The 27,301-nt window shown below is 38.4% G+C and overlaps 1 protein-coding gene across 1 annotated transcript; it reads right to left on the bottom strand.

Annotated features, from left to right (window-relative positions):
* Window positions 1-410: 410 nt before the first annotated feature.
* LOC135470978 (guanylate cyclase soluble subunit beta-2-like) lies at window positions 411-26,129 on the bottom strand. Its single transcript, XM_064750027.1, has 12 exons — window positions 25,889-26,129; window positions 25,182-25,302; window positions 12,933-13,033; window positions 10,782-10,893; window positions 10,125-10,201; window positions 8,963-9,454; window positions 6,727-6,901; window positions 6,020-6,165; window positions 2,645-2,793; window positions 1,533-1,679; window positions 982-1,136; window positions 411-642 (listed from the first exon to the last, which is right to left on the bottom strand). Exons 1-12 carry the CDS (start codon window positions 26,127-26,129, stop codon window positions 411-413), a joined length of 2,148 nt encoding a protein of 715 aa, XP_064606097.1.
* Window positions 26,130-27,301: the final 1,172 nt, after the last annotated feature.

The following is a 27,301-nucleotide window of genomic DNA, read 5'->3' as shown; positions in this document are numbered from 1 at the left end:
TGAATGATGGACAAACAAGTGGTTTACTCTGATACACACCTTCAGCTTTATGTATGGCTGAAGTGTCCACAGCATTTAATCCTGTGTCATTTCATATTGCTTCGTTTGCACAGGAAGCGAAAATGACGAATTTCGCCATTGTGAGAGTCCTAGTCGTCCGGCGGAGTGTAAGTACGGCCTCTTTATAGTCAGGCCGGAAGTATTTCCAGTGGAACTTTAGTATGGGCGCTATTATCCTTTCCAACGCGTCGAAACGCTCGACCAGCTGAAGGTTCGTGGATATCGATCGACAGAAATGACTGAACGCACCAAGTGAAAACCTGAGCTTGAAGTAATGACCCAATCAACTGGTAGGATTTAGAGAATCAAAGATTATCAGGAAATTTTCGTATGGATTGATATGAGTTGTTTTAGAGTAATGCGCAAAAGGAACTCTTTGTGCTGGTTATGTGCATACAATCTCTGGTCCCGTCTTTCCTGTCTTTAGAACCTCCCATAATTGCCATGCCTTCTGTACTTCGATCGAAATCGAGATCGACTTTGCTTTTGTAACCCATCAAGAGGTAGGTCATCATTTTACCCTTTCCTTTGATGAGAGTCATCCCTCTCGGTTTTAACAAAAACTCGGATGATCCAAGTTGTCTGAAATAAAAAAAATCGTCATTTCAGTATTGTCATATACAATATTATACAATTATACAATATGTCCTTTTAAAAAGGATATTACATTTGCCATTGCGATAATTTTAGGCAGACTGGATAGGTGTCGAGTAACTACTAAAATATTATACATTTCCCAGTTCAGGGATATTTCTTTTGATCTATCATATCGCCGTGTGTCATGTATCAAATATGTAATACATGTAAGTGTATTTTTACTATTTTCGAATTTCATTATTATATATTGTTTACGTTATTAAATATTATTAACTCAAAATTTATTGAAAATAATAATTTTTCAGAGGACAGCATTAACCTTACAGGTAAGTGGTTTTGCTGACGTGAACTCTGCCGGGTACCCCATGGCTTTCCATCCTGGACGCCGTGTTCACAGTGTCGCCGAATAAACAATACCTGGGCATTTTCTGACCAACAACACCAGCTACAACAGGACCAGTATGGATGCCAACACGGATCTAAGATGATGGTGAGAAAGGGGAGTATAATTCAGTTTTATAGATCAAGTGATATTCACACGCATATAGCCATGATCCGGAAAGAGTGTCGTCTCTTCTTAGTTCGGAAGATGTTTCCGGTGTATGTTAACATTTAAAATCGCTATTTCCAGAGGCTACCATCGTTGTTTTTATTTTAATATTTTTTATGTAATAGAGTTTCATATGGACATACATAATTGCAGATTCACTTAGAGCGGAAAAAACACAACTGTTCACTGCAGCATACTCCATGTATATTCTGCAGTTCAATATACTTCACCAATATACTTTATTTAAATCTAAAACGTCACAACTAACATTTGTATGCCACACATTTGGGTAATAAAGAGACGTTATCCAACAACATATACACACCTGTACGGGTTGCTTGGTATTTGGACTAAGAACATGTCCGGCAGATGAAACCATGTCTAGACCCGTTCTCGCTATCCTGGGAGCGTGTTCAGGTGTTTTCTCCGGTACGCCACTTACAACCATGTAGGCATCTCCTATGGTTTCCACCTGTGGGAAATATCGACGTTATAAACACAAAACTTTTCGTGTTCTAAAACATAGCGTATTTACATGTATAAAGCCATATCCATTAATTACATTCGTATCCAGGAATGTTTCGCTTACCACAGTCAGTTTTAATCATGGATAAAGGAAACCACGACACTAACATATCCTTGATCAGTGAGATCTAGTGTTCGGATCCAGCTCTCGGTTGCGACTTTAAGCAAAAAAGGTTTGCCATGTACTTGTCAAAGGTCGGTGGTTTATTCCGCGCAATACGGATTAATCCATGCACCCATAGACCTGTAAACGCCGTCATACAAGCGAAAGTTCTTCAGCACAGCGATAAATACAATCAAATAAGTAAATAAATAATGTTCTGGAATAATACGGGGCTGCGCATGCAACAAATTAGTGTTTAACTTCTTTGAGTTAAATGGATACAAGCTTAAAAAGCTGGAATATTCCGGTTTTTATATAATGAATAGTTAGGTTGTTCATGCCGTGCCATACCCGTCAGTACAAATCAAACCCAGTCAAGGGATTTGTGTGACATGCACGTGGATCTGTTAGGCGTGCATTTCTTAATTTTGTGTTTAAACTTTAAACACCAATTTCATACAATTGACGGATTCAATCACGATTAAAATTGTCTTTTTATCGTTTTGGACATTATTATGCTGGAACTAGGTACAAGAGATTTATGGTACGAAATTTTTGGTGTTTTCCAATCAGTGATTGCAGAATGACACATATCTCACAGGTCGAACAAGGGAGACAATTACCCCACCTATCGCGTAAAATATCCCTGGTTGTTTTCAGTACACATATTTTTCCGTCATTAAACTGTGTTCCATGATGAAATTTACTTTTCGTATGCCACTGACTTTGAGTTCATATTGTAATGGTCCTATGGTGATCACAAATCTGTAGTTTAATAAATGGTTTAATGATAAAAGAAAACCGCTTACTTTATACACATTGTGTGTTGATGTAAGATCATCAAATTTTTCAAAAAGATCATTCAGAACTCCGACAATATCCATTGGTTCGCATTCCGCAGACATCGTTGTAAATGAAACAATGTCACTAAAAAGAACGGACGCCTCCTCAAACTTTTCTGAAATAAAAACAAGTATAAAAAGATATATAAATGTATACTATTGTACGGAAAGTGCAATTGCTAAAACATCAAACATAGACATTTAGAAAGAGAAAACAGGAAGGTAAGTGACACGCAATACGCTGTGGTTAAAGTCCTTTGAAGCGAATTGTGAAAGCAAAAAGGAGCATTTGAGGTGTAAGCGAGTAAGAGGAGAAAGTGAAAGCAGAAAATAAGTAAATGACATAAATGAACCAGCATATATCCTCGCAACTGGGTGTAGCGTGTAGCGAAATAATAAAGGACATATGTGCGTAGAGCATATAATTAGTGACTGGCGACTATGTGATCAATCAATACACACCTTCCCTTGTGTATAAATTTTTTCTTTGTGATTGTATTAAATATTGTTTTCTGAGGTTAACGGCAGAAAAGATTGGTGGTAGATATATGTAGAACTATGTACATATATTTGGACATCAAGAAGTAATGATCTGGTGAGTATGCGGTATGCATGAATTTATTCCCGTCGACTTATAAGATATAAATCTGTGAACACAGCTTCTTCTAAAACCTTTAAGAAGCTAGTCAGCTAGATTGTAACCTGAACGCTCAATGCGCCCAGTGATTCGTTCACACCTAAGGCAATAAGGCATGATAACGAAACTGAAATATTTAAAACAGAATACATTCGGCACTTTTGATATATTTTTGTACACTTTTGAGTACTTTTTCAATTTCACGCTATCAAATGCTCTTTAACTCTGAATTTGTGCGTATAGTCATTTAAATTAATAAATAATAAGAAGAGTTAAAATCTCCACTTATGTTTTCGAAATTTAGAGATTTCTTTTTTAGTTCTAATTTATGGATTATTGGCCTCCGTGCCGTAGTGGTTAGCACACAAGTGCAGCATAATGGCCCAGAAGCCTCTCACCTCGGATCGACCACTGCTGAAGCAGACGCTCTACTAACTGAGCTCTCAAGACCGGTGGTTGTGTTATACGTCAAAGGGTCACATTAGCACTGCCACTAATTGAATTGTTGACGTCTGTCAGACTATTATTCCAGCTGTCCCTGACTGTCCCTGTTTCTGACTTAAGTCAGTTTAAAACCTTGTCACAATGCTTGGTGTTTGGTTATGGAAGTTGAAATTTTGACACGTTTGTGTGGCAACCTGAGTTAAACTAAAGCAACTAGTACGACGTAATAATTGGTGTCCGAGTTCGGCATTATTAGCTGTTACAAACAGTTCTTTGAGAGGAGGGGGACTGCCTGTGATCCATTGCTTCAAGGTGCCTACTTTTCAACCGCTGAGACAAACTAGGTACATGACACGTCAGAGACGCTGTGGTGACCCTTTGTGCAGTCTATGATGTACGCTGAACACTAGTCTTCACCCAGTGTAGTGTGCATATCTGTATGTCAAACATAGGGAAGTTCATCAGTAACTTGCTAAAGTTCGGTGGTTTCTGGTACCAGGGGCACTCCGGTAATTTCCACTCATAAAACCGCCATCGTATAAGTAAGACATTCTCAACTATGGCTTTTAAATTATCTGATAACAATCCTGAGAAATGTCTGGGAGGACATTAGTGTAACGCACACACGGTCACAGAGCCAACAAGGTGCTCAGTTGCTTACTACATAGGGACAGGTGTTGCGCTATGTGTGTTGCCACACATACACATATTTCTTTGAGTGTTGTTTACGCTATGCTCAAAAATATTTCATTTATATGACGAGGACCAGCATTAGGTCGGGAGGAAACAGGTCAGAGCCCAGGGGAAACCCACGACGCCGTATCTGATTAAGTAGATCATGAAATTTTAGACATGTTCGCGTCGGTAAGAATTGGACATCTTCAGCTTCAAAATGAATAAGTAAGGGGTACAGTTTGAGATTGAAAATAACAAGTTACTTGCTTTGAAATGTGATCGAGATCGTAGATTGATGTTAGGTCTGTTACATTTATGTATTTATTTATTTGATTAGTTGCTCACGTTGTACTCGACAAAACTCGGCCACCCTTAAGGTGAGAGAAAACCGGCTAGATCCCACTAGAACAAAACGACTATCCACAGGTTACTGTCAGTCCTTCTCACGTATGGCCCACACGAATATATTTTTGCAATTTATCTGATGCACAGATACATGTACATGAACATGCAGTTTGTGAACAACTAGTGGGCCTATGCTATGGCTTTGTCGTATCATATATACAAAATGATGAAAACGCACAAGGATTCTATTCAACTGGGTATTTGATTTACCACAATTATATTATTTTTTTATAGATTTAAGTATTGAAACGTAACCTGCGGATGGTCGTGGGTTTCCCTCGGGCTCTGTCCAGTTTTCTAGCGCTACAATACTGAACGCCGTCGCCTAAGTGAAATATTTTTGAGTAGAGCCTATTCAACTCAAATCGAATAAGTAAAGATGAAAAAATACCCCGACTACTACAGGATATCAGCTACCTTATGGCTATCTTCACCAATGAAATAAATCAATAAATAAATCAATAAGTGAATCAATAAGTAAATAACTGAACGCCAGGGAATGTTTAAGGCAGATTGAGAGTAAGGAATAAGCATAATTTCGACGTGCGGTATATGTATTTGAAATAGTTTTTTACTAGAAAGAAACCTTTACATGTTGATGTTTAGTTTCAGAGTAAAACTCTATAGTGAACAATTTGATGAGTTTAAATCATTATCCCTTCAGATATCACCGAGCAATGATCAACTTCAAGGTGTTTCAAGTGAATGAGCTCTGAATATACTTGATATATTTTCTAAATTACTTCTTAGCGCCCATCTTAAAACAAATAAAGATATACAGCATAAAGAGTAAGACCAGAGCAGCCTCGACAGTGTGATAGCTGTCAAGTGGTCACACTTAACCGGTGAAATACGGCCTCAAGAATTTTTGTCAGTTACGAAGGTGGTCAGGTTTATTGGCGACAGAAACGCCCAGAGTAAACCACTGATATTCGCCAGGTACCTGACAAACCCCATGACGTTAACCTGCATCCAGCCGTAACAATACAATGGGAGTTGGATTTGAAGAGACTGCACCCCATTAGTTTAGGGACAGTTAGTCCCAGCGAACCTGCGCTAAAACTATGTGATTCCTTTCCTGGTAAAGGGGCGCATATGTCAATGACCAGATATCAAAAAATATAGGTTGCCTCTGTATTATGAGGGCAACAGATATAGACATATGACATGATATGTTATACCTGCGTCTACTCGTTGGCCATCTCTTAGCTGGTGTGCCACTCTGGAGGGTAAAATCTGATAAAGCAACTCGTCTGTCCGCTTTTTCTCCTTTTCCAATTCATTAGAAAGCTTCTGTAACTCGACAGTTGTCGTATCTAGTCTTTTGCTGAAATGAAAAAAAAAGACACTAATATCTTACATTTACGTCAATAATTGTCCTGTAACAACATCTAAAATGTCACTGTAATATGCTTTTAAGCGTAATATGCTCAAACACAATTTCTTATGTTGATAGAGACTGCCTAATACAATTTTAGAAATCAGCTGTGAACTGATTTGTTTTTTTCTCTTATCACGTCACAATTATCCGTATACGTGTGCTTATAAAGCTTGTTTAAAACTGAACGTCACAGGGAAAACGATGCATTCTATTGTCATTTGGACCTTCTGTGTAGCTTGTCCTCGAGCCACCCATCAAAGACGTACAACATGGAGGTCATACCTCATATATTTCATCTACCATGTCCGGATTTCTACATAACTAGATAACGAATGGACGCTATACGAATGTTTTCATGACCAACAACTATAATTGCAACTTGGCCGTTCATGGTAAAACTACCCATGCTGTGTGTGCTGGTGCATTGTATGACAATATTTAATGAGATGTATTGTGACATCGTACAGTGTTGAATTCAGACCTAAATATTGGCCTATAATTCCAAACCTGATCTGAACTTCAGTCTTTGCCTTTTCACTGATGAAAAACAGTTCTGTGACTATGTCATCTTTGGGGAAGGTCGTCAACGCTACTTTGTTGTTCATTAGATCTCTGAGGCTTGCAAAGTATGGTGAACCAATGAACGCCAAGTTCGTCGAGTTGTCCATCTGTATAAATTGACCTTGGTGTTTAACAGACAAAATCAAAGACAATTATATGTATCGTTTGAAACAACCGTTAAAGCTAACCGTGCAAACCCCAAAGTATTGAGGGACTAAGCCAAGACAGAATCTCGTTTTATCACCTATATATAGTTTATTTATTTATTTGATTGGTGTTTTGCACAGTATTCAAGAATATTTCACTTATAAGACGGCGGCAAACATTATGGTGGGAGGAAACCGGGCTGAGCCAGGCGGACACAAACGATCATCCGCACGTTGCTGACGGAAATGCCCACGAACCGCCGGAGAGAAAACCAGCATAAGCTGGACTTTAACTCACTGCGATCACATTGGTGAAAAGCTCTGAGCTCACTGTGCCGCGCTGGTGTGCAAATACCCTCGATCACGAAGACCTCTTTTTCACACATATATATTCTATCAATCGTTGAAAACCAATTCTAGGTAATGATTATACATGCACATATTTTAATTTGGCGATCGGAAATCCAGGTCGAGTGGCGTTTAAATAATATGTGAATAATAATATGCAAAATAATGTAATTTCACTCTTGTATTTCCTTAAATTCCGGTCAGAGGTGGTTTTGTGTGCATATATTAGTAAGTATAAAATTGCTCAGATGTTCAGCACTGATGAACAAAAATGAAATGAACAAAATGAACAAATGCTTGATAGGTATATTTGAAACAGAGATAACAGAGCCTACCAGTTATTAGATTTGAATTACCAGGGAGATTTAAAGCATGGACAGGGAGAGGAACTATAACAAACCTAGACCTTAATGCCTAAACACGCTCCTCCAGACTAATCTGGGTAAGGCGAGAATATAGCTCATTTCAGATCCATACTAGATTTTAACGTTCAGCATGACGCCTAGAACAGGTTCTGTGTGTAGAGAAAAGTATCTTAACTTTGTATTAAACTATGAACATCAATTACTTGTTTAAAACTGAATTAAGGTAATTAAGAAATCAGTGAAAACCCACCTAGAATCAAATGTAGCAAAACAATAAACACAACATTCTTCTTTTCTCCAAACTATTTTTTTTTGTTCCTGGAGTCGCATTGTTCAACATACATCCCCTCGTCTCCTGTGATGTCGGTTTCATTGTAGTGGTGCATGGGCATGACCTGCAGTGTTTCATCAGCACTCACGATGTTCTTGTTCTAACCTTTCTCAGTTTCTAAATTCTAACAAGTATTTGAAAGCTATTTAGTCAGTTGATGTATTAATTCTTTTCAATATCTTTGCTTAATAAATTCATTTCGATTGAGTTTGGCAAAGGTTCATATACAAAGCATACTATCAGTGAGTAAGCAACCCTGTAAACTAGAATCTATACAATGTACTACTTCAGTGCACACAATTTTTTAAAGGTACATATTGTGTTCAGCTGTAACTAGGTTTTGCCATGACAAGCTACTACCGATCCAAGCGGCGGCTCATATAGGCATACACTTGGTGTTAAGAAACAATTAGTATAATTTACACTTGGTCTGGTTGCAAAGAGAAAATGGCATCGACATCACAGACGCTGTATGATTGGTCTTACACAGTGACAGTCTATTTTCTGTGCCTGAGCAGGCAAGTGAGCTATATCCTACAGTATATATATATATATATATATATATATATATATATATATATATATATATATATATAATATATATATATATATATATATATAATTCATTTATTTATTTGATTGGTGTTTTACGCCGCACTCAAGAATATTTCACTTACACGTCGGCGGCCAGCATTATGGTGGGAGGAAACCGGGAAGGGCCCGTGGGTGGAAATCCACGACCATCCGCATGTGGCTCGAAGACATGCCCACGAACAGCCGGTGAGGAAGCCAGCATTTACTGGGCTTGAACTCACAGCCACCGCGTTGGTCTGAGACTCATTGGTCATTGTGCTGGAATATATAACCAGCTCTGTTTACACGTTGGGGACAAATCGCAACCCGTCCATTACAATACCATTATGCTTCATTACCGTGCAGTGAGATGAACGGTAAGACCGACTGACCCATCCTTATGAATAAGTTAAACTTACCTTTAAAAGTAATTTGCTGAGTATCATTGTTTTCTGTGTTTTGATAAAACAACAAAGTGAAAGATTCGTTAAGCTGCCTCAAAACTTCCGCATATGAAAACTCCACTTCTGGATCAATGAGTTTGAATAAAGCATTAAGGCGTCTGTCTTTGAAATTCGCATTACATAACAATTTCTGCATGGCATTTCCACATCCTCGTAACATAAAGTCTTCATCCACAATTAAATGGTACGGTACTGCTTTGTGGAAACTAGAGGAGGAAATTACAAGTTCAGAAATGTCGCATTCTCGAAAGGGACATTCTGCGTCATCAGCTGTACATGGTAACGATGGCATTGTCCTTTCATCCTGATTCATTTGAGTATTTGTGAAAATTTCTATCACTGCATGTTCCTTAAATCCGCGGGGATCGTGAACAAGTGGTTCCACAGACAATACCCTGGGTTCAGTATCAACGTGGAAGAACTGAATTCCGACCTCACGTACCAATCCTGTAGCAAAATGAAAAGAGAAAATAACAATTGCATTTCACACAAATTATCCAATGATTTTAGCGGTCATAATCTTTCCAGCTATGTAACATTTCTTTAGGCCTGATGCGCTTTCTGCACAGGTTTATCCGTGTGGTCGTGTATGGCTTATGGGTGAAGGAAGCTATACACGTCACCTGAGTAAATAATATTGTGTACATAGTATGAAACACTACTGAGGGACATAAATCTGGGCTAATCTGATAATGGCCAACACTGACAATGGTCTAGAACATTAGCAGAACTAACAGAAATAACAGAACTAACAGAACAGTGCTAACAGGACAGTACCCACGGCTAACTCATAGTTACTGAGTCAAGCTATATATAACTGTTTGACTTTCGTACATTTTTATACAAGTGGGGGTGGGGGGGGGGGGGGGGTGGATATAACTCTTCTTAACTCTTGCATTATTTATCCTGGAAATATGTACTGTATAGCCCATACAGATTTTAACGCCAAATAAAGTTAAAAGTGACAAAGTCAAACTAATTCTACGTCATAGATTTGGCCGTCAAATGTGCCGCTCGCTTGAGCTTGGTGCCCAGAATAGATTCAGTTGCAGTAGTCAAAGCGGTAATTCATTTTGCAAGCCTTAAAACTGATACATATCAATGTGCATGTGCTTACCTACGGCAATATGATGCAGGCCACGCCCTCGTTTGGAAAACATGTGTAAGTACACATGTCCATTTTCTTCTTCACACCTAAATTACATGATAAAAACATGTATTTTAAGCATGCATTTCAAAATGAGGTATTTTTCTATAGCTACCTATAAAACACCGCAAAGTCAATGGAATTACCTCTGGTTGACGAGTATCTCTTGAATAAAGAGAACAGACAGTCAATAAATGTATGGAGACTGACAACATCACACCCTGTCCATAAAGGTACAGTTTGCAAAAATGACCACATTGCGTTCACATCATTTTTTGATTCCGCCAATCCTACCTAAGGCTGATTGTTTTTTGGCAAATTTATATTGGATACTTATTGCGGACAACGCTCTCACAACCGTAGCCCCAGTCAAATAAAACAGCTACTATACCTAATTAAAGCATAACGAGTTTTAGTTAATTTATTACCGAAAATGAGGGAGGTATCATTCCGTCATAAGTTGCCGCCAGTATAGTGTGTAGGAAGTCTAGCCGCTTAAGGAAGGACACGAAGTCATCACCTAATGTTTTCAGCATGCCGCTATATCCTTGACGTATGGCGTAATGGCAGAATTCCTTTCATATGCGTCGAACATCACTGGTCTCTCGAGTTCTGCAAATATCATACATTAACTTCATATCCCATACACTTCCAGCATTACCATTTTCTTCATTTCCACTAATATCATACATTAACTTGATCTCTTCATATATCTCGAACATCACTGGTCTCTCGCTTCCTGTAAATAGCAAACAATAACTTCATATCTCCATACATTCACCATAACATGTCTTTTAGATTTGTGCAAATATCATACATTAACTTTAAACACGTTTACCATTATTAGTATCTCGATTCCTGTTAATATCATACATTAACTTCATATCGTCGTACACTTCTGGTTAACTGGTTTCTCGATTCCTGTAAATATCATGCATTAACTTCACCATATCTTAACACACTTCCAACATTACTGTCCTCGATTTCTACAAATATCATACATGAACTTCCTAACGTCATGTGTATACACTTCCAAGATCGCAGGCCTCACAATTCCCTGTAATTATCAAACATTAACTTCATACCGTCATGCATCTGTCATCACAGGTCTATATATCTCCAAATATCAAACATATACTTTATTCACTTCAACCATCACTGGGGCTCCTGTCACAAAACTTCGTAGATCAATTTTTCGTAACACTTATCGTAAATGACGTCGCCATATGGCACTATAACCCAGACAACGTCTTTTATAAAAAACAGTTACGAGAAACATAACTTGCAAAGTTTTGTGAAAGTGGCCCCAGGACTCTCAGTTCGTGTAATTATCAAACAGTACTTCATGCACGTATATCTTCATACATTTCCAATATCACTGGTCTGACTATTCTTGTAAATAGTAAACATTAACTTCATATCTTCAAAGGCGTCCCAGCATCCCTATCCTCTTCATTTCTCCAAATATAATACATCACATGTATATCTTCATAGACTTCCAGCGTTACAGCTCTCTCCATTCATGTAAATATAATATCAGACTAACTTCATATCTTCATACAACATCACTGGTCTCTCAATTCATGTAATTATCAAACATAAACATTGGATCTTCATACACATCCAACATCACCGGTCTCTCAATTCATGTAATTATCATACATAAACATCATTTATTATGCATACATGAGTGAAATTCCAGCATTTCCTTCACTGATAAAACTGATATCTTCACTAGTTAGATATAATTTGTGTTATTACATTTTGCTATAACACTGCTGGAGACCTTGACCCTTCGTGGAGAGCATCACAAGGCCGTGCACTTCCGCGCAATATATAGCTCACCAAAAATGTGGTAGAAATTCTTCATGTGCTTAATTTACGTAAATACCTATATTGCATTAGCATTAAGCACCTTTGTACAGTGTATAATTACTTACAGACAGCGTTTAAAACTGTAAAAAGGTTTTGTGAGCGCGGACGTTAACGAAATTGCATCGCGTATGAATTGAATCAGAAATACGACGAAGATGGCACATTGCACATTTTTTTTCATGGATGCAACAGATAAACTGATACGCATTTATATACATGTTTAGAAAATGTCAGGATATAAATAATAAATAGAATATTGCACAGTGAAGGTTGAATACCATAAATATTGTTATCGTGAAAGGTAGAAATGATAACCCATTTATAATTTCCACCTCTCACGCGTAAGATATGTATGGTATTCAACCTTCACTGTGCAATATCCTCTATATCTTCATATTTCCAGCATCACCGATCTCTCAATTCATGTAATTATCAAACATAAAGATCAAATCTTCATACTTCCAGCATCACAGGTCTCTCGATTCGTGAAAATATGAAACATTCATATCTTTATACGCGCCAAACATCAACGGATTCTCCATTTCTGCAAATATCAAATCCTTTGTATTCTGATGCTGTGGTCTTCACATAAACCCAGTAAAGTATAAATTGTTACACGCGAAGCAAACTATAAATCCGGTCGTGCGTGTACATTCGTATAACCGACGTTTACATTTGGTATGGTTAGTCTGAATGACTGACAACATTCATTGTTAGGTAGCGCGGGTAGCTGAACGATTATTATGTTAATACACTATTTATTACATTATTATATGTGTAGAAATGATAAGCGCTCAATCTATGCAACATCTTATAAACATGAGAAATGGTCGAGCGAGTAAACAGTGGACATTACAACTACATGACTGAAGTGTTAATACCACAAAAGCGGAAAAACCTCACCGCAGATTTTCGCCGTAGCTTCCAGCAGGCGTTCTGTAAGGACATCGGAATATTGTTGGAACTGCATGAAATCAGCTGTTTCATCACTCTCTGCCATCCGTCTGCATGGAAACGATGGAAACAAAACAGGTACAAATACAAATACCTGTAATTGTAATTCAAACAAATTGTGCTCACCAATAATAAAAAAATCCTCTGTTCCAGAGCTAGGGTAAAATAATGACCATACTGAATAATCGGTTCCACATAACTTTAATGATAACATGATTAGCTTCATATTCAACAGAGACAGCAGTTTGCGACAAGGTGGATTAATACAGAGCAGTTGTGTCTCCTTTATGTAAAGCTGCATGGAAGACATCCATCATTGTCTTAGCTTGGCTGTTTATGGCAATAACCAAACTGTATCACTAAGGCCGCCCCTTGAAATTTTAGCATAAATTTAATCAAGTTTATATAATTTAGAAAAAATAGAATGTTATCAGACTTTTGATTCGAATTAATTATAAGCATATGTATACAAATCGTTCGGAGTCACAAACATCTCAGTTACTACCCTATCAAAATTTTACATTAGCCATCTTGTCAAGAAGTGAGAACAGTCACCTGATAAGCGACGAGAACTCACAGTATAGTTTTCCATGTGTCTTGTCCAAACATCCCCAGAATAAGATCTTTTAAACATAAGTGTATATGCCCATGCTGGAAGAAAAGTATCAAAAAAATTAGGTGAAAAGAGGTTTTAACAATGATCGGTATAAATGTACTATAGGATAAAAGACTCTTTCTTTATCATTCATAAAAGAATGCCTGCTGGTACTAACAATTTTGGTCACATTAAAAAGATCACCAAATGATGCATTTTCGAAGCAAATCCTAGCGCCATCTGTTACGTAAAATACGTGCATATACAAACCAACAGAAGTATTCACAAAAGTTGGTGAAAATGATTATATACATCACGGAAAGCAATAACAAAGGACACGATTAACAATTAACACAACATTCTGAATATTCCCTAGTATTTATAGTTCGTTGACATTAACGAACCACAACAGCGCCTTTTTGGGTAGAATTTAACGCAGTTTGCAAAGTCAGTCGCTCTGTTAGATCTATACCAGCATGCCAAACGTCAAAATCTATAACAGCATACCAAACACGCCACACGTCATTTCCATATGCTCTGTAGTTTTGAATATTTAATGCTATGGAGATCATATAAAGAAACTAACGCAGCGCCTTAAATACGTCTGCATCTGAAATCATTTAGTGACTGACTATATACAGCTGTATGGTCACTCGGATGCTTTTAAACACTTTTCCTGCATTAAATCAAATTATATTTGAGGTAGAGAGGGAAGAGAAAACTAAAAAGTGTCTTCTGAAGTACTCGCGTTATTGTGGAAAGCTATCAGCGACATTTATGGTTTACAACATAATGTAATAAACTGATTCAGTTTTGGGTGAAGAGACGAACAAAATGGCATCTTCCCCACACACTCCCTAATCAATACGACCGGAGACACATAGGAAGTCGTTAATTGTTGTTGCATGTCGGATGTAAAATGTGCCATGAAAAGTGACCTGCTTAGTTTATATAGTCAGTATAACTAAGGTGATAAAAACACAAACAATCGATTTTGAATGGAAAACAACCCATTTGTTGAAGAATTATGTACTATATAATTCCTACCTCATGAAGTATGGTTTATATTGGGAGCCATCTGAAGTAATATTTTAGTAGTTAGTTGCCGTGTAAACCAAAATGTGAATCTAAACGAACCTAGTAAGAATAAAAATCGGAACAGATACATGTAGGGGAACGTGACATCCCCATCACTGATGCAGTATGGCTTCGATTCTTAAATTTGCATTCGGCCTAGATATATACACAATAACTATACGAGCGAAATTTGGAATGAATGTCATTTCTAGAATCATCTGTCTTCTTCACATGCATCACTGGAAACTGTTGACTTTTCCTATATTACATTCCACCAGCTTATTTGTCTTGAATAGATCTTGTAGACTTGCCCAGAAGGTTAAACGGGGAATCTCACAGCCGTCACACAATAGGTCGAACGGGGAATCTCCCAGTCCACTTCATTATTTCCTGTTATAGAACTGCAAACCTGTAGAATCTGAGCTATTGTTCAAAGAGATTTGGCCATTAGACGATAATCCCCCCCCCCCCCCCCCCACTCCTTTAATATGAATCACGGCACAAAAGCAAGCAGCTTTGTTCAGGTAGTCCTCGCCGTCCTTTTCACCCGTTTGTTTACCTGGGCTTCGCTTTCTATTCATTGTTTCATTGCTGGTTTAGCTGCTGTGAACTCCGTTTGCTTATTCTTGTTGGCCTATAAAATGATTGTTGGCTGAATTATGCCCTGTATATCCGGATTATGATGGCATAAATGTATATCGAAACATAGATCTGCCACAATGAAAGCCTTGACTTTCTTCGGAGTTACCTTTATTCTCTCTTAATTAGTAGATCCAACAGAATCCAATTGTATTTACTCTATATACGGTATTTTTTATATATTCCTTTGGAAACTGTACCTGAGATTATGGACTAAATGCGTTAAACGTGGTATGAAAATGTCAGACTTGACACTTAGTTTTTATTACAAGCACGTCGTCTATATATGAACATAAAGGCGGACGTGCGGACGGATAGACAGTGACATATTATGGCATATTAAGCCGAGGTGATGAAATGGATAACATGTAGCAATTTTTCTGGCAGGGCGAGTCCATACCACCAAAGTGCTGCCTCCACTGAAGTATCATGTTGAAGACACCAGCCATGACACCCGCCCAGTCACATTATGCTGACATCGGGACAATCATGTTCACTTGCCCTAATCAATGTTGAACTCCAAACGAGGGAACATCAATTCTCGCTTAAAAAGGTCCGACCCGTTTATGATCCCAGGTTTCCCATTTCGAGGCGGACCCTCTACCTATTAAGCCATAAAAGCCATTGCCTACATTTGTGTGTGTGACGACCAAGGTATATGAGAGAAAGTGGTGAAATATCCGAGTGGTTTCTACGGAACTGAGACACAGTCGCCTCTATGTCTCTTGCAAACGGAACACTCTCTGAACAAGTTATGTGGCTTATTACTATGAACAGGCCCCTCACAGTTGCTGTTATTGCAGTTAATGAAGCGGCCAGGTAGACTGTGAGGAGGCTATGCACATCAGTATTTGTTAACTGCTCCTTTTAAGCGACGCCAATGCAACAAAGCATGTAGCTTTTCTGTGCGATCTTTTAGATGTAAATTAAACAGTTAAAGGCTTTATAGAATAAATATACTTGACAATTTCTGCAGTCGGAGGTTACAAACTAATACATTTCGCCTATATGCACAAGATACCAAACAAAGCATCATATTAAAATGACAATCTTGTCGCCCTATGTTGCAAGACCTACCTTTGATTTCAAATTCTTTTTATCTACACATATAACGTGCAGTGGCATACATAAGCTGTCTAAAATTTCACTAAACAAATGTCAACCAGACAGATAAATATTTGAGATTCGTTCAACAAAGTGTGGTGCACACAAGTGTGCATATCCCTGCAAATTTATAATTGCTATTGCACTAAAATAGGAGACCGTCTAAACATGGCCTCTTGTCAATTTACTTCAGTTAAATCAATATAGAGAATATTGAGTTACATCTTTCTACATAGGTGACAATGTACCCGTGTGTATAGGACTCCCTATGCCACCTGTAGAAAATCTGACACTGTATCCGAACTTTATTATATGCGCGCTATACAGATTACCATTGTTTTGCAACTCTGTACTTTTCACTGATTTTGCTAAAATTTCAGGTTTCTTGACCGCTGTGATATATAAAAAGCTGCTTTTTCTGTTAGCGTTTTGTCTAACTATACGAGCAATCCATTCTCTTATTCTGTTAAAATTGCTCAGGTACCCTACAGATCTCCCAACACATAAAGGTTTGCTGAACAAGCGAGAACTGGATTCGAACACATGATGCACTGGTAAGTCGTTTGTAGCGAGGCTTAGGCTACATACGGGTGTCTTCCCTTGAATCAAATAAATTAAATGCCTAATATAAAAACTCTTTCTGATTCATACCTTTCCGATGTTAGCTCCCCTGATTATTATTACTGTCATTATTCTGTTGGATATAATATTATGTCTGTAGTTAGTTACAATAGAAAATGAATAAATGTCTGCTATGCCTGTAGTATAAAATTTATTTCAACTCGGTATCCAGCTGCACATAGTTAAAACTTCAACGTTCATTCCGTAGCCTGTAGCCCGCTATATTTGTGGTAGGGCATCTGTTCCTGCAGATCAATATACATGCAGTTTGTACTGCACGAACATGATCGTGCCTGGGAATCTGGTTTTTGTTTTATATTCGTTTACTCCAAAACGTGCACAATGTCTTTTGTCATAACTTAATTATAGTTCAGTATACCTGCATTTAGATTAGGCTGGCAATCCATTGTGAATATGGTCGGTAATTTATGGTTAGTATACTCCCATTTTTTGCCTCCTGACACATCAATGTTCTTTCCATCCTCCTTTTTGCTAGATTTTTCAAGAAGAATATCGAGTTACAATCCAACTCCCTTGAACAAAGTAGACGGAACCTGACTACCGATGAAATTTTCGAATCTGGCACGATTTATTTGTAGGCTTAATTGTATTTAGTTTGCTCTTGATAAAATTACAGAAACAGCAAACTAGTAACAGGTACTGTTAAGATAAAACATTAAAAATATGCTGTACAGGATGCAGGTTCCAGTAATTTTTCAAGAAACGGTCTCGAAGTGTGACCATTTGGCAGATATCACACAGTCGTCGTTGCTCTGGTTTTACTCTCTATGTTGTCTTTAATTATATTCAGCAAAGGGCAGTGTTAAGATCCTGCAATTCTACAGGTTGTACTATGACTAGCTATCACTATGTCATTTGAGTTCAGTAGCAGATAAGCTAAATAACAATCTATAAGGGCCATGGGCTGTGTATAGTGTACAAGTAAGCACTCGTGGTTTGTTTATAGCAAGACCTCAGAATTTTTACCTTCAAGGCAGCGTGAACGCCAATGTGAAGGGCGCGCTTGCACAAAGAGATTGTAGCTAAAGTCAATTCTAGACCCTACTACTGAGTATACAAATAATTGTAAAAATAAGTTGCACCGCTTTCACAAAGAAAATATAGGGCGATAGTAAATTAGTAAGTTACAATCGCGATCGCTTTTCGCGGCCAAATTTGAAGTTACAATCGCGATCGTTTTCCGCGGCCAAATTTGACTTGAACAGGAAGGTGGTCTGTGTAAATGGACAGTGTACTGGTCAATAACTTTTTTCGGCCATCATTTTCAAACAGTTCTACATCATAATGATCCAGCAGCTAACAACATCGGCATGTGAAAAATATTTTTGAGACAATTACATCGCACATCTGTGCAAACCGAGTCGAAAAAAACTGTCTACCTAAGGTTATATTTGTATTGAACGTTAATCTTGGAACGATATTTACAACTGGGTCGACCCGATTGTAATTTCTGATAGTAAGTTATACCTATCGTAGCTTATAATTCCTTCGTGCAAGATGGTGTCGATTATGTCCAGTTTATGGAGAGAGGAAATCCCAGTTAATTCCCGAAGTAAACAGCCACTTTACCTGGTACACATTTTAACCTCGTTGGTCAAGGGATTGGCAATGTCAACTAGCAAGCATTTACACGGACTCACTCAGAATGGGCTTATCTCGCACGTTGTCAGTGTTATGCAGTTAATATAATGACGCTTGCATCTGTAACCAATCACGTACTGTACGTCATGCCCCCGAAGCGTGTGTATGTGCGAAATGTAGTTATACTTTATGTTATCTGTGTTTATCTCTTCGCTAGTATCCTCCGGGAAAATAGATATTGACGTTGATGGATCGATATCCTGTGTGTTTGCCTACTGACCAGAAACACTTACTTTATTGCCACAAAAATGCAGGAAACGCTGTAGATAATAAATGGAGTTCTGTATCTATATCAATATATTATACACCCCATCGGACATACCCATACTCACAGGCGATGGAATAGGAATCCTTAACCAATGGACTGCCAAGACCTTCTGCTTCATCCAGAAAAAGTTATTACTTTTTAAGAGAAGAAAAACAAAAATATGGTGCTGATATTGTCTCGAATGCTGTGGTCTAGTTCATAATGTTGGAGATCATAACTAGTAACTGGATAAAATCATTAATTTTCTATTGTGCAAATTTGCTCAGAAATGCTCATAAACTATACACATGGGAATCATCACCTCTGGACGGGGGACTGAAAATATAAGATAACTGACGCTAGATGGTTACATTTTGTTTGATATTATGCAAATGTTTTACTAGTGTCGGTTCAATCAATGTATGCTCAAGTATTCCAAACCAATATCAACGAAATATCTCACAATGTATACTTAAGCCTAATTTGCTTCTTATTTGCTTCTCCTTTAACATCAGTTCTAAACCAATTTCAGAGCATAGCTACAATATATGGTTACACCAGGACCTTCCAAGTGACACACTAAAAGGATATAAGAAAACACCATATACATACACTGAAAAATAAATCTGTTCATTATAACATACAGTCTGTCGTCTGAGTGATTCTAGAATGTTTCCTGCTTTATTACACGATATTGTGTCATATTCAACATAACATCCCGTAGGTCTAACAGAGCCTTTATGTTCAAATAATAGGATATGTGTGTTAATCTGCAGCAATAACAAATACGTTATAGTATTACTCAGATAACAGACTTTCTTTTAAATTTAACAGATAGTTTTTTTGAGCAACTTCATCCCCATGGCTGAGTTTAGAACTTATATAATGACGCCAACACATCGTTACCATAGGCCTACCTCTGAACAAATCCAAAACGTCTGAAGAGCTTCACTCAGTCCTCGTGTGACACATAAGTCTCTTTGGTGACGTCCCAAGCGCTGAACCCAAAGCGACAACGTCACAAGAGCTAATTCAGCTCAAGACGACAACCTGTTCCAGTGTCTCTTCGACTTAAGTGTCACTTTTAGTATTATTCATTTAACTTAGATTTGAACTTAAACTCTTATTTTCTTTCCTGTCAGGAAGGTCTAAGGCATCTGTTAGTATTAAGATAAATGCAATAAATACAATTATACCGTAGTAATATGTTTTGAAGTTCGTCTAAGAACAGTTTTGCAATCCTGGGGCCTTATCGTACTGTTCTCATTTGTCTTCTATTTGTCTTGTCTCCAAGGTAACGAAATCATGCAAAAGTTCAACTTTAGTCTAAATACACTAAATATTCTCTTTGCCTAGTTGCTAAGCACAGAAAGCCATGCGAGATTAAGTATACCCTTGTTTGATAACACTAACGGTAATTTCTTTGTATCGTCTCAGAGGTTGAACTCAACTCGAACTACCTGCTTATTGTCCCAAAGTCTGAACACAAGTCCAGACGTCTTACAAGCCGAATACCCTAGTCTGAAAACAACAACTGAACTCTCTTTTTATCGTCTCAAAACCTGAAAACAAGGTCAGAAAGTCATACAAGTTGAATACCCTGGTATGATGACACTAACTGAACTCTCTCCTTATCGTCCCAAAACCAGAACGCAAGATCAGAAAGTCACAACAGCTGAATACCCTGGTATGATGACACTAACTGACCTTTCTTCTTGTCTGAAAACCAGAACGTAAGATCAGAAAGTCATAGCAGCTGAACACCCTTGTCTGATGGTACCAACTGAACTCTTTTCCTATCGTCCCAAAACCTGAACGCAAGATCATTTAGATCCTGTGTAATATGTGACGATTTCAATCAATGTCACAAGTTATTACTGCAAAAACTTGTGTGTCAAGGTTATTCCATCAAATGCCTTCACTCCAAGTGTCTAAGGTTTACAATGAGTATAATCCTCTTGTAAGTAAATATGGACAGAGCGTCCAGAATGTCTCTTTCTCTTCGGGGACTCTGTGGCTCAGTTGGTTAGCGCGCTAGCATAGCGTAATGACCCAGGAGTCTCACCAATGCGGTCGCTGTAAGTTCAAGTCCAGCTCATGCTGGCTTCCTCTCCGGCCGTATGTGGGAAGGTCTGCCAGCAACCTGCGGATGGTCGTGGGTTTCCCCTGGGCTATGCCCAGTTTCATCCCACCATAATGCTGGCCGCCGTCGTATAAGTGAAATATTCTTGAGTACGGCGTAAAACACCAATCAAATAAATAAATAAATCTTTCTCTGCTTCATGATTGTTGGGGCTTTATATTCATCGTGTAGAATTAGATCGCCGTTTTGGATATATGAACAGTTACATTCAAAGCGCAACTGAGATAAATATTTTATTATCGACAACTTATATTCGAGCATGGTACACAGTTTGAATACTGATTTCACTCAATCGTCTAGAACATATCTTGTGTGTTTCTTGCATCATAGAAAACTGTTGACTGTTTCTCTTTTTTCCTACTTTCGTACTTTGTGTACTTTCTTAGTTCTTTGGTTGTTTGTGTTAAGCGTCGTTTTGGGAATTGACCTTGCGATTACTGACCCGGAATGCCTACTGGTTGAGGCCCTCTATGCAAATGTCTGTTTCGACGCATAGATAGAAGCTGAATACCTTAGTCTGATGATACTAACTTGTACTCTCTTCTTATCGTCTCAAAAGCAAAACGCAGGGGAGAAAATCATGCAATTGAATAGTCGTCATACAAGCTGAATTCAGCCCGTGACATATATAATAACACCAAGCTAGCTCATTCTAATATCGTCTCTGAAGAATACCAGTGGCTCGAGCGAGAAATATATGAAAAAAAGCATCTTGCGAAATCAATAGCTGGTATTTTACAAATATTCATGGCTACTATAAATCTTCAAACGTAAAAAATGGTATTTTCATCAATCCCACAACAAATAATGGTGTGAAACGCTGTTCCCTTTGTTTCCTAAACAGTAAAGCACATTTCTTGAATCAAATCACCAATGAAAAGATATATAAAAGGACGGATGACTTACCATTTTTACCACGTTTGTTTGGTAAACTTGATTTCCTGAAACAGCCAGATGACTAAATTAAATTTGTAGATTTGTCGAATTCAGTCAGATTTTGGCTCGAGGCTGCAGTGTACCGAATTTATATAACAACAAACTGGTCCTGCGTTTGTAGTGAGCAATGCGGTGACTTTAGACTGAAGAGCTTCCCAGCTTCAGATCGGGCCTGATGTGCACTGATGGGCTGACTGGTGTAGGGGTGAGCCTTTGCGATCAATACCGTACAAACAAATGTGCTATAGTGCTTCCTCAATACATACGGTGTGTCTAAAACGACATATAATCGTTTAATCTCTTAACAAGCAGATGGCGGCCCATGAAATGCTACTATATGATGTACACTTTTCGAGGGAAGCTGCCGGGATATTCTATTTTGTTGATATTCAAGATCTTTAATTAGGCAGTTTATTATTAACAGAAACATCTGATGACATTTTCAGTGATGATGTAATCAATAAAATTTATGGAAGCTGACAAGCCCTACTGCAAATTTTGAAATCCACACCAATTAGACACACGTTCTTGTCATGTAAAATGTCTTCATAGAATTGGTGAATGTGTTGTGACGATTAACTGTATGCATTATTCATTTATATTTAGACAGTTGTATGTACGAGAAATATTAATACGAACTGTCATATCCTCTCCTTTTTTTGAAGCCTGTGCCACAATATTCGGCAATGACGACAAGAAAAGTAGATCACGTAATGCACCCTTTCGAGAAATGACTTTAACGACAAGTGCTGAGAAACACAGAAGGCATCACTAATAGCGAGATACACTGCTAAGATTGTTTGGGGTGGAAACATGGTTACACTCGTCTACCCATCCATCTGAAGAAGTGGGTACGAAATTTATGCTTTGTTTCAGTTAGGGAAGCATCGATCTGATTTTGATCTTGACAATAATAGACCAATGGAAAACTTTACCTTTAGATTAATTAAAACATGATTTTCCTCCATCATTTTTATGATAAATAAATTAATTTAGGCTAGGAAAGACCGCGATAAGACTGATCCACCCATGAATGGAACTATGAAAGACAAATCCCACACTCAATGGAAACTGAAAAACTCTTTGACAAAACTGTTTGTCCTGAGTGCTTTAATTTGAATGTGTCACTGAACGCACCACTCACTTGACACTCACATACACCGTTTACATATATCCATGGACAACGTACATTCATATAAATAGTGAAAATGTGAAATTCCCTCCCAGTCAGGTCAGTGAGGTTGCATCTGTATGGGTATAAGGCCTGGCAGAAACCATTGATAAGTAGGCCCTACACGTATAGTCACAATGAATCTATACTTTATGAACATTGCCCTGAAACCATCAAACATTGCGAAGAATATACACAAAGCCACAGGACTGGAAGATGCACCATCCTTCTATTCGATTCCTTCTGTTAGAAAGAAGGTACAATTGCACATTGCTTAGATATGTCTACTTACAAATGAATTATTGAGGTGAAACGCCATGGGAATGTGTATTCGTACATATGCACACGCGAAATAGACAGATGAAAAAATGATGTATGAGGTTTATTCATGCTGCCAAAGATTTGCCAACCCTTTGAGCAACACTTTCTCAAAGTGTTACTGCTTTGTTTGGTAAAGGAAAATCTAACTATTCAGGCCAAAGATATACAGCTGATCAATTAAATAGAAAATCCATAGCGATTTAAGTTCAGTACGAGTAGGCTGAACCAGATTAACTAACGAATTATAAGATAAAAAAACTGTTAGTTTTATAAACCATCTTTGCACTATCTTTCCGTCATGCATATATCAGGATACATCCAAAATGTTTGAAACCAGATACATCCAGGTATATCAATTCGCATCATCCTTTCTATCTTTCTCATCAATTAAAGTAACTTTATTCCTCAGAAGGTGCCAAGTTGCCGCCCTACACTGTTAAAAACGACAACAATCAAATAAGACATGTACAGTAAGTCTTTCCTCTTTGGACTGTTTCCGAGTTGTCTCCATATAATGCTACTTTTTACATAATTAGGAAAACGGACAGCAAACATATATCTGTAAATAATAAATCATTCATGACAATAACAAAGAAGTCAAAGCAACGTTTAGTAATATTTGCATTATTCTTCCTTGAAGTATTCATGAAGTTTGACAAGCGCAGGTAGGCCTATCACGCCAAGGTTTGGAGCAGCAATTCAATATAGGAACAAAACACCAGACTATCGAGTGTGGTGACCTGTTTGACTGTGTGAGACTCATATAGCTACAGTGACTGCTCGCAAAAACTACATTGACGTGTTTTAAATCCAGCAATGTTTTTTCAGTTTGCCTAAAACCATAAATAAGTAATCTTTTCGATTACCAATAGGTGGTTTCAGGCACACTTCAAACATTGTTGCTGGATTTACAGTCTACAAGCCATCATCTCTTCAAAGCCATAACTCAAAAGCTTTCTTGCTCGTCAATCTCGGCATAACCTGAAAAGTACATGCTTTCAGGTTATATGTGATTGCGTTGTTTTCACCGTGAAGTGGATGCGCACTACGGATGTCTACCCAGTCAGCTCATTGAGGTTCCCTCAATGGCTGAACACCATTTTCTATCACACGCTTACTAATTACTATAATTGCACAAAAGTATGTGTAAAAGTCTGGTGACAAAATCACCTTTTATAATGCACCCCATGCAGAATGTGTTCACAAAGGACTGCTGATTATTCATAAACAGTTATTACCACACTGTTTAAGTGGTTTTTTTTCATATTACGAATATAACAAATTGCCATATATTGTTTCTGCATCCAAAAACAAGAATGACACATGTACTTTGAAACATCATTACATCTCTCATATGCTGTTTCACAATGAAATCAACGCTCTCATCAATTCATTCCAAGCAAACTGTCACGAATGGTCAATTAATATGTTCGCAAGGATTACTGCTAATACCGCTCGATATATTTTACAACGGTTTGTTACCACTCCGAAGTCATATGAAATGTCTATCAGTCCGGCAAACCCTCAAGAAGACACAATTTATTAACTGGTCTCGTCAACACCTTCCCTCTAATCCGGATTTCCACTGTAGGCACCACTCCGCCGTTTCCAGGATGGGTATTCACGATTCTACAGGTCACTGTCTCCTGTCACTTAAAGCACAAGAACAACATCTTCCTCACGGAAGTTCCTCTTGGCCGTGAACCACTTCTGTCGGAACTGAATGGCAGGAAGATACTCCATTATCCACCTTTTCCAGAAGACACCGTTGCTTTCTGTAACGACTTTGCATATCAAACACACCTGAAGGCAGATTTGGTACTGCACGTAACAGGAGTAGGTGGTTAGGAGCCCCTGGGGTCATCAGAAACCGCGGTGAAAGGCCGATTGCTCACAACTTATTCAGCTTCACAGAAAAAAGGTACTGAGCCCTTCGTCGTCAACACGGCAGTGAGAACTTTTTGAATTTCTCTTTGACACAAATGCTTATCAATTGCCTGAGTTCCTTTTCCGCTGACATGAAATTCGTTCCATTGTCGGAGCGTATCTTCTCTGGCTTCCCTCATCTGCTTTCACACGTTTTCAAAGCGTTATTAAAGCAATCTGTGTTCATACTGTCCAATTTCTCAATTTGTATTGCCCTTATTGTAAGACACGTAAAGATGCACCCATAGCGCATGACATGGCTGTGTCATCTCTTGACCATGAATGGTTTTTTGAAAGTAGGTCTTCGTTCCTTGTCTTTCTCAGAAGAATACAGCGAAGTCGCAAGATCCATGCAATCGACTTCTTGAGCTTGTACCAAGACGAGCACCGCTCAAGGAACTAAGCTGTCTTCTCTTCCAGAAACATGATAAACTTTGACAGGAACTGACGTACTTCCACTGACTTGGAATAGTATTACTGTTGATTTGTCCAACTCTGTTGTCCACAAACGTATGGAACCCTTTGTCTTCGTTCATGATGTAACGAAGGATAATTTTGCTCTCCGCCCAGAAAGTAGATTCATCAATCTCAGGTTGGAGTTCTTGACGAAGGATAACATCCATCTTGGTAGCCAAGACACCTTCGGTTAATTCTACCCGAGGAATGGTTTGTGTTTTTGTGGGCACTAGTCTTGATTTCGCCATTGCTAATGTGCAATGCCTCTCAAAGCGAATATAGCTTGTCACTCCGTACGCGTCACAACTGGCATCCGACAAATGGTGTAGTTGGACGGTCTGGACTTGAGGCATCGAAGAACATGGAATCTCTCAAGCTTGTGGAGATCGGCCAACCAGTTTTTCCAGCTGATCATGTTGTTATTTTCTAATTGACTATCCCATTCTTTCTATCTCTTAGTCTCCTTCTGGAAGATTTTTTTTGCTAGGAGGACATAAGGACATACTGCGGATCATATAATAAGCTCATAACGCTGAGCAGCCCTCTGTGGGCGTTCCTTGGGTTGAATCTTGTTCTGAGTGTCCCATTTAACACACAATATTCCCTCTACTCGCAAGGAGAAGTTGTCCAAATCCAAGATTTTGATATCTTTGGCTTCCTGGTCGATGGGATTAGACTCGACTACTAGTCTGTCATTACTGGACCATTTGTTCAGCTTAAATCCTCCTCTACTCAGAAAAGGACACAAGTTTTTCACCGCTCAGTTGCTGATTCAGAACAGGAAACAGATTATAAGCAGTCGTCTACATAAAGTTATGTACAGTTTCCTCAACCTCTGGTTTTTAGTCGTTCTTTTTGTCATCTGCCGTCTTCTTCAAGGCGAAGTTAACACAGTTATGGCTCCAATCTCCGCCAAACAAATGGACGGCTACTCTGTATATTTCTATTTGCAGTGTGGGGTCGCCATTTTCCCACCACAGGAACCGAAGAACTTCGCGGTCTTTGGGATGCACATGGCTTCTATATCCACCATGACTGAAACTGTATCTTCATGGAATCCTATCAGCTTGATTGTTAAGTCCGACCCCTGGAGAACCTCACTGTTGAGAGAAACTCCGCCATATATCGCAGTAAATACTACTCTCACGTTTACCGGTTTATTGAGATTAATTACACCATATTCCCCTTGAGTTATCACACACTCGTCTTGATCTGGGATATTTTCTGCGTAACCTTTCTCTAGCAGAAATTGGATTTCTGACTGAGAGAGCTCTTCTGGATCCCTGGGCAGTTTTCTGGCCAATGGCTGTAGACGGGTCTCATGCTTTGGAGAGCATGGTGGGTTAGATCGAAATGGTATTTGTTATTACGCTTAACACAAACTACCAAAGAACTAAGAAAGTACACAAAGTACGAAAGT

Source organism: Liolophura sinensis, chromosome 7, assembly GCF_032854445.1.
Source record: "Liolophura sinensis isolate JHLJ2023 chromosome 7, CUHK_Ljap_v2, whole genome shotgun sequence".
In the NCBI taxonomy this organism is placed as follows: domain Eukaryota; kingdom Metazoa; phylum Mollusca; class Polyplacophora; order Chitonida; family Chitonidae; genus Liolophura; species Liolophura sinensis.
Note: the sequence above shows the minus strand (reverse complement) of the source record. Positions and strands in the feature narration are given on the sequence as shown.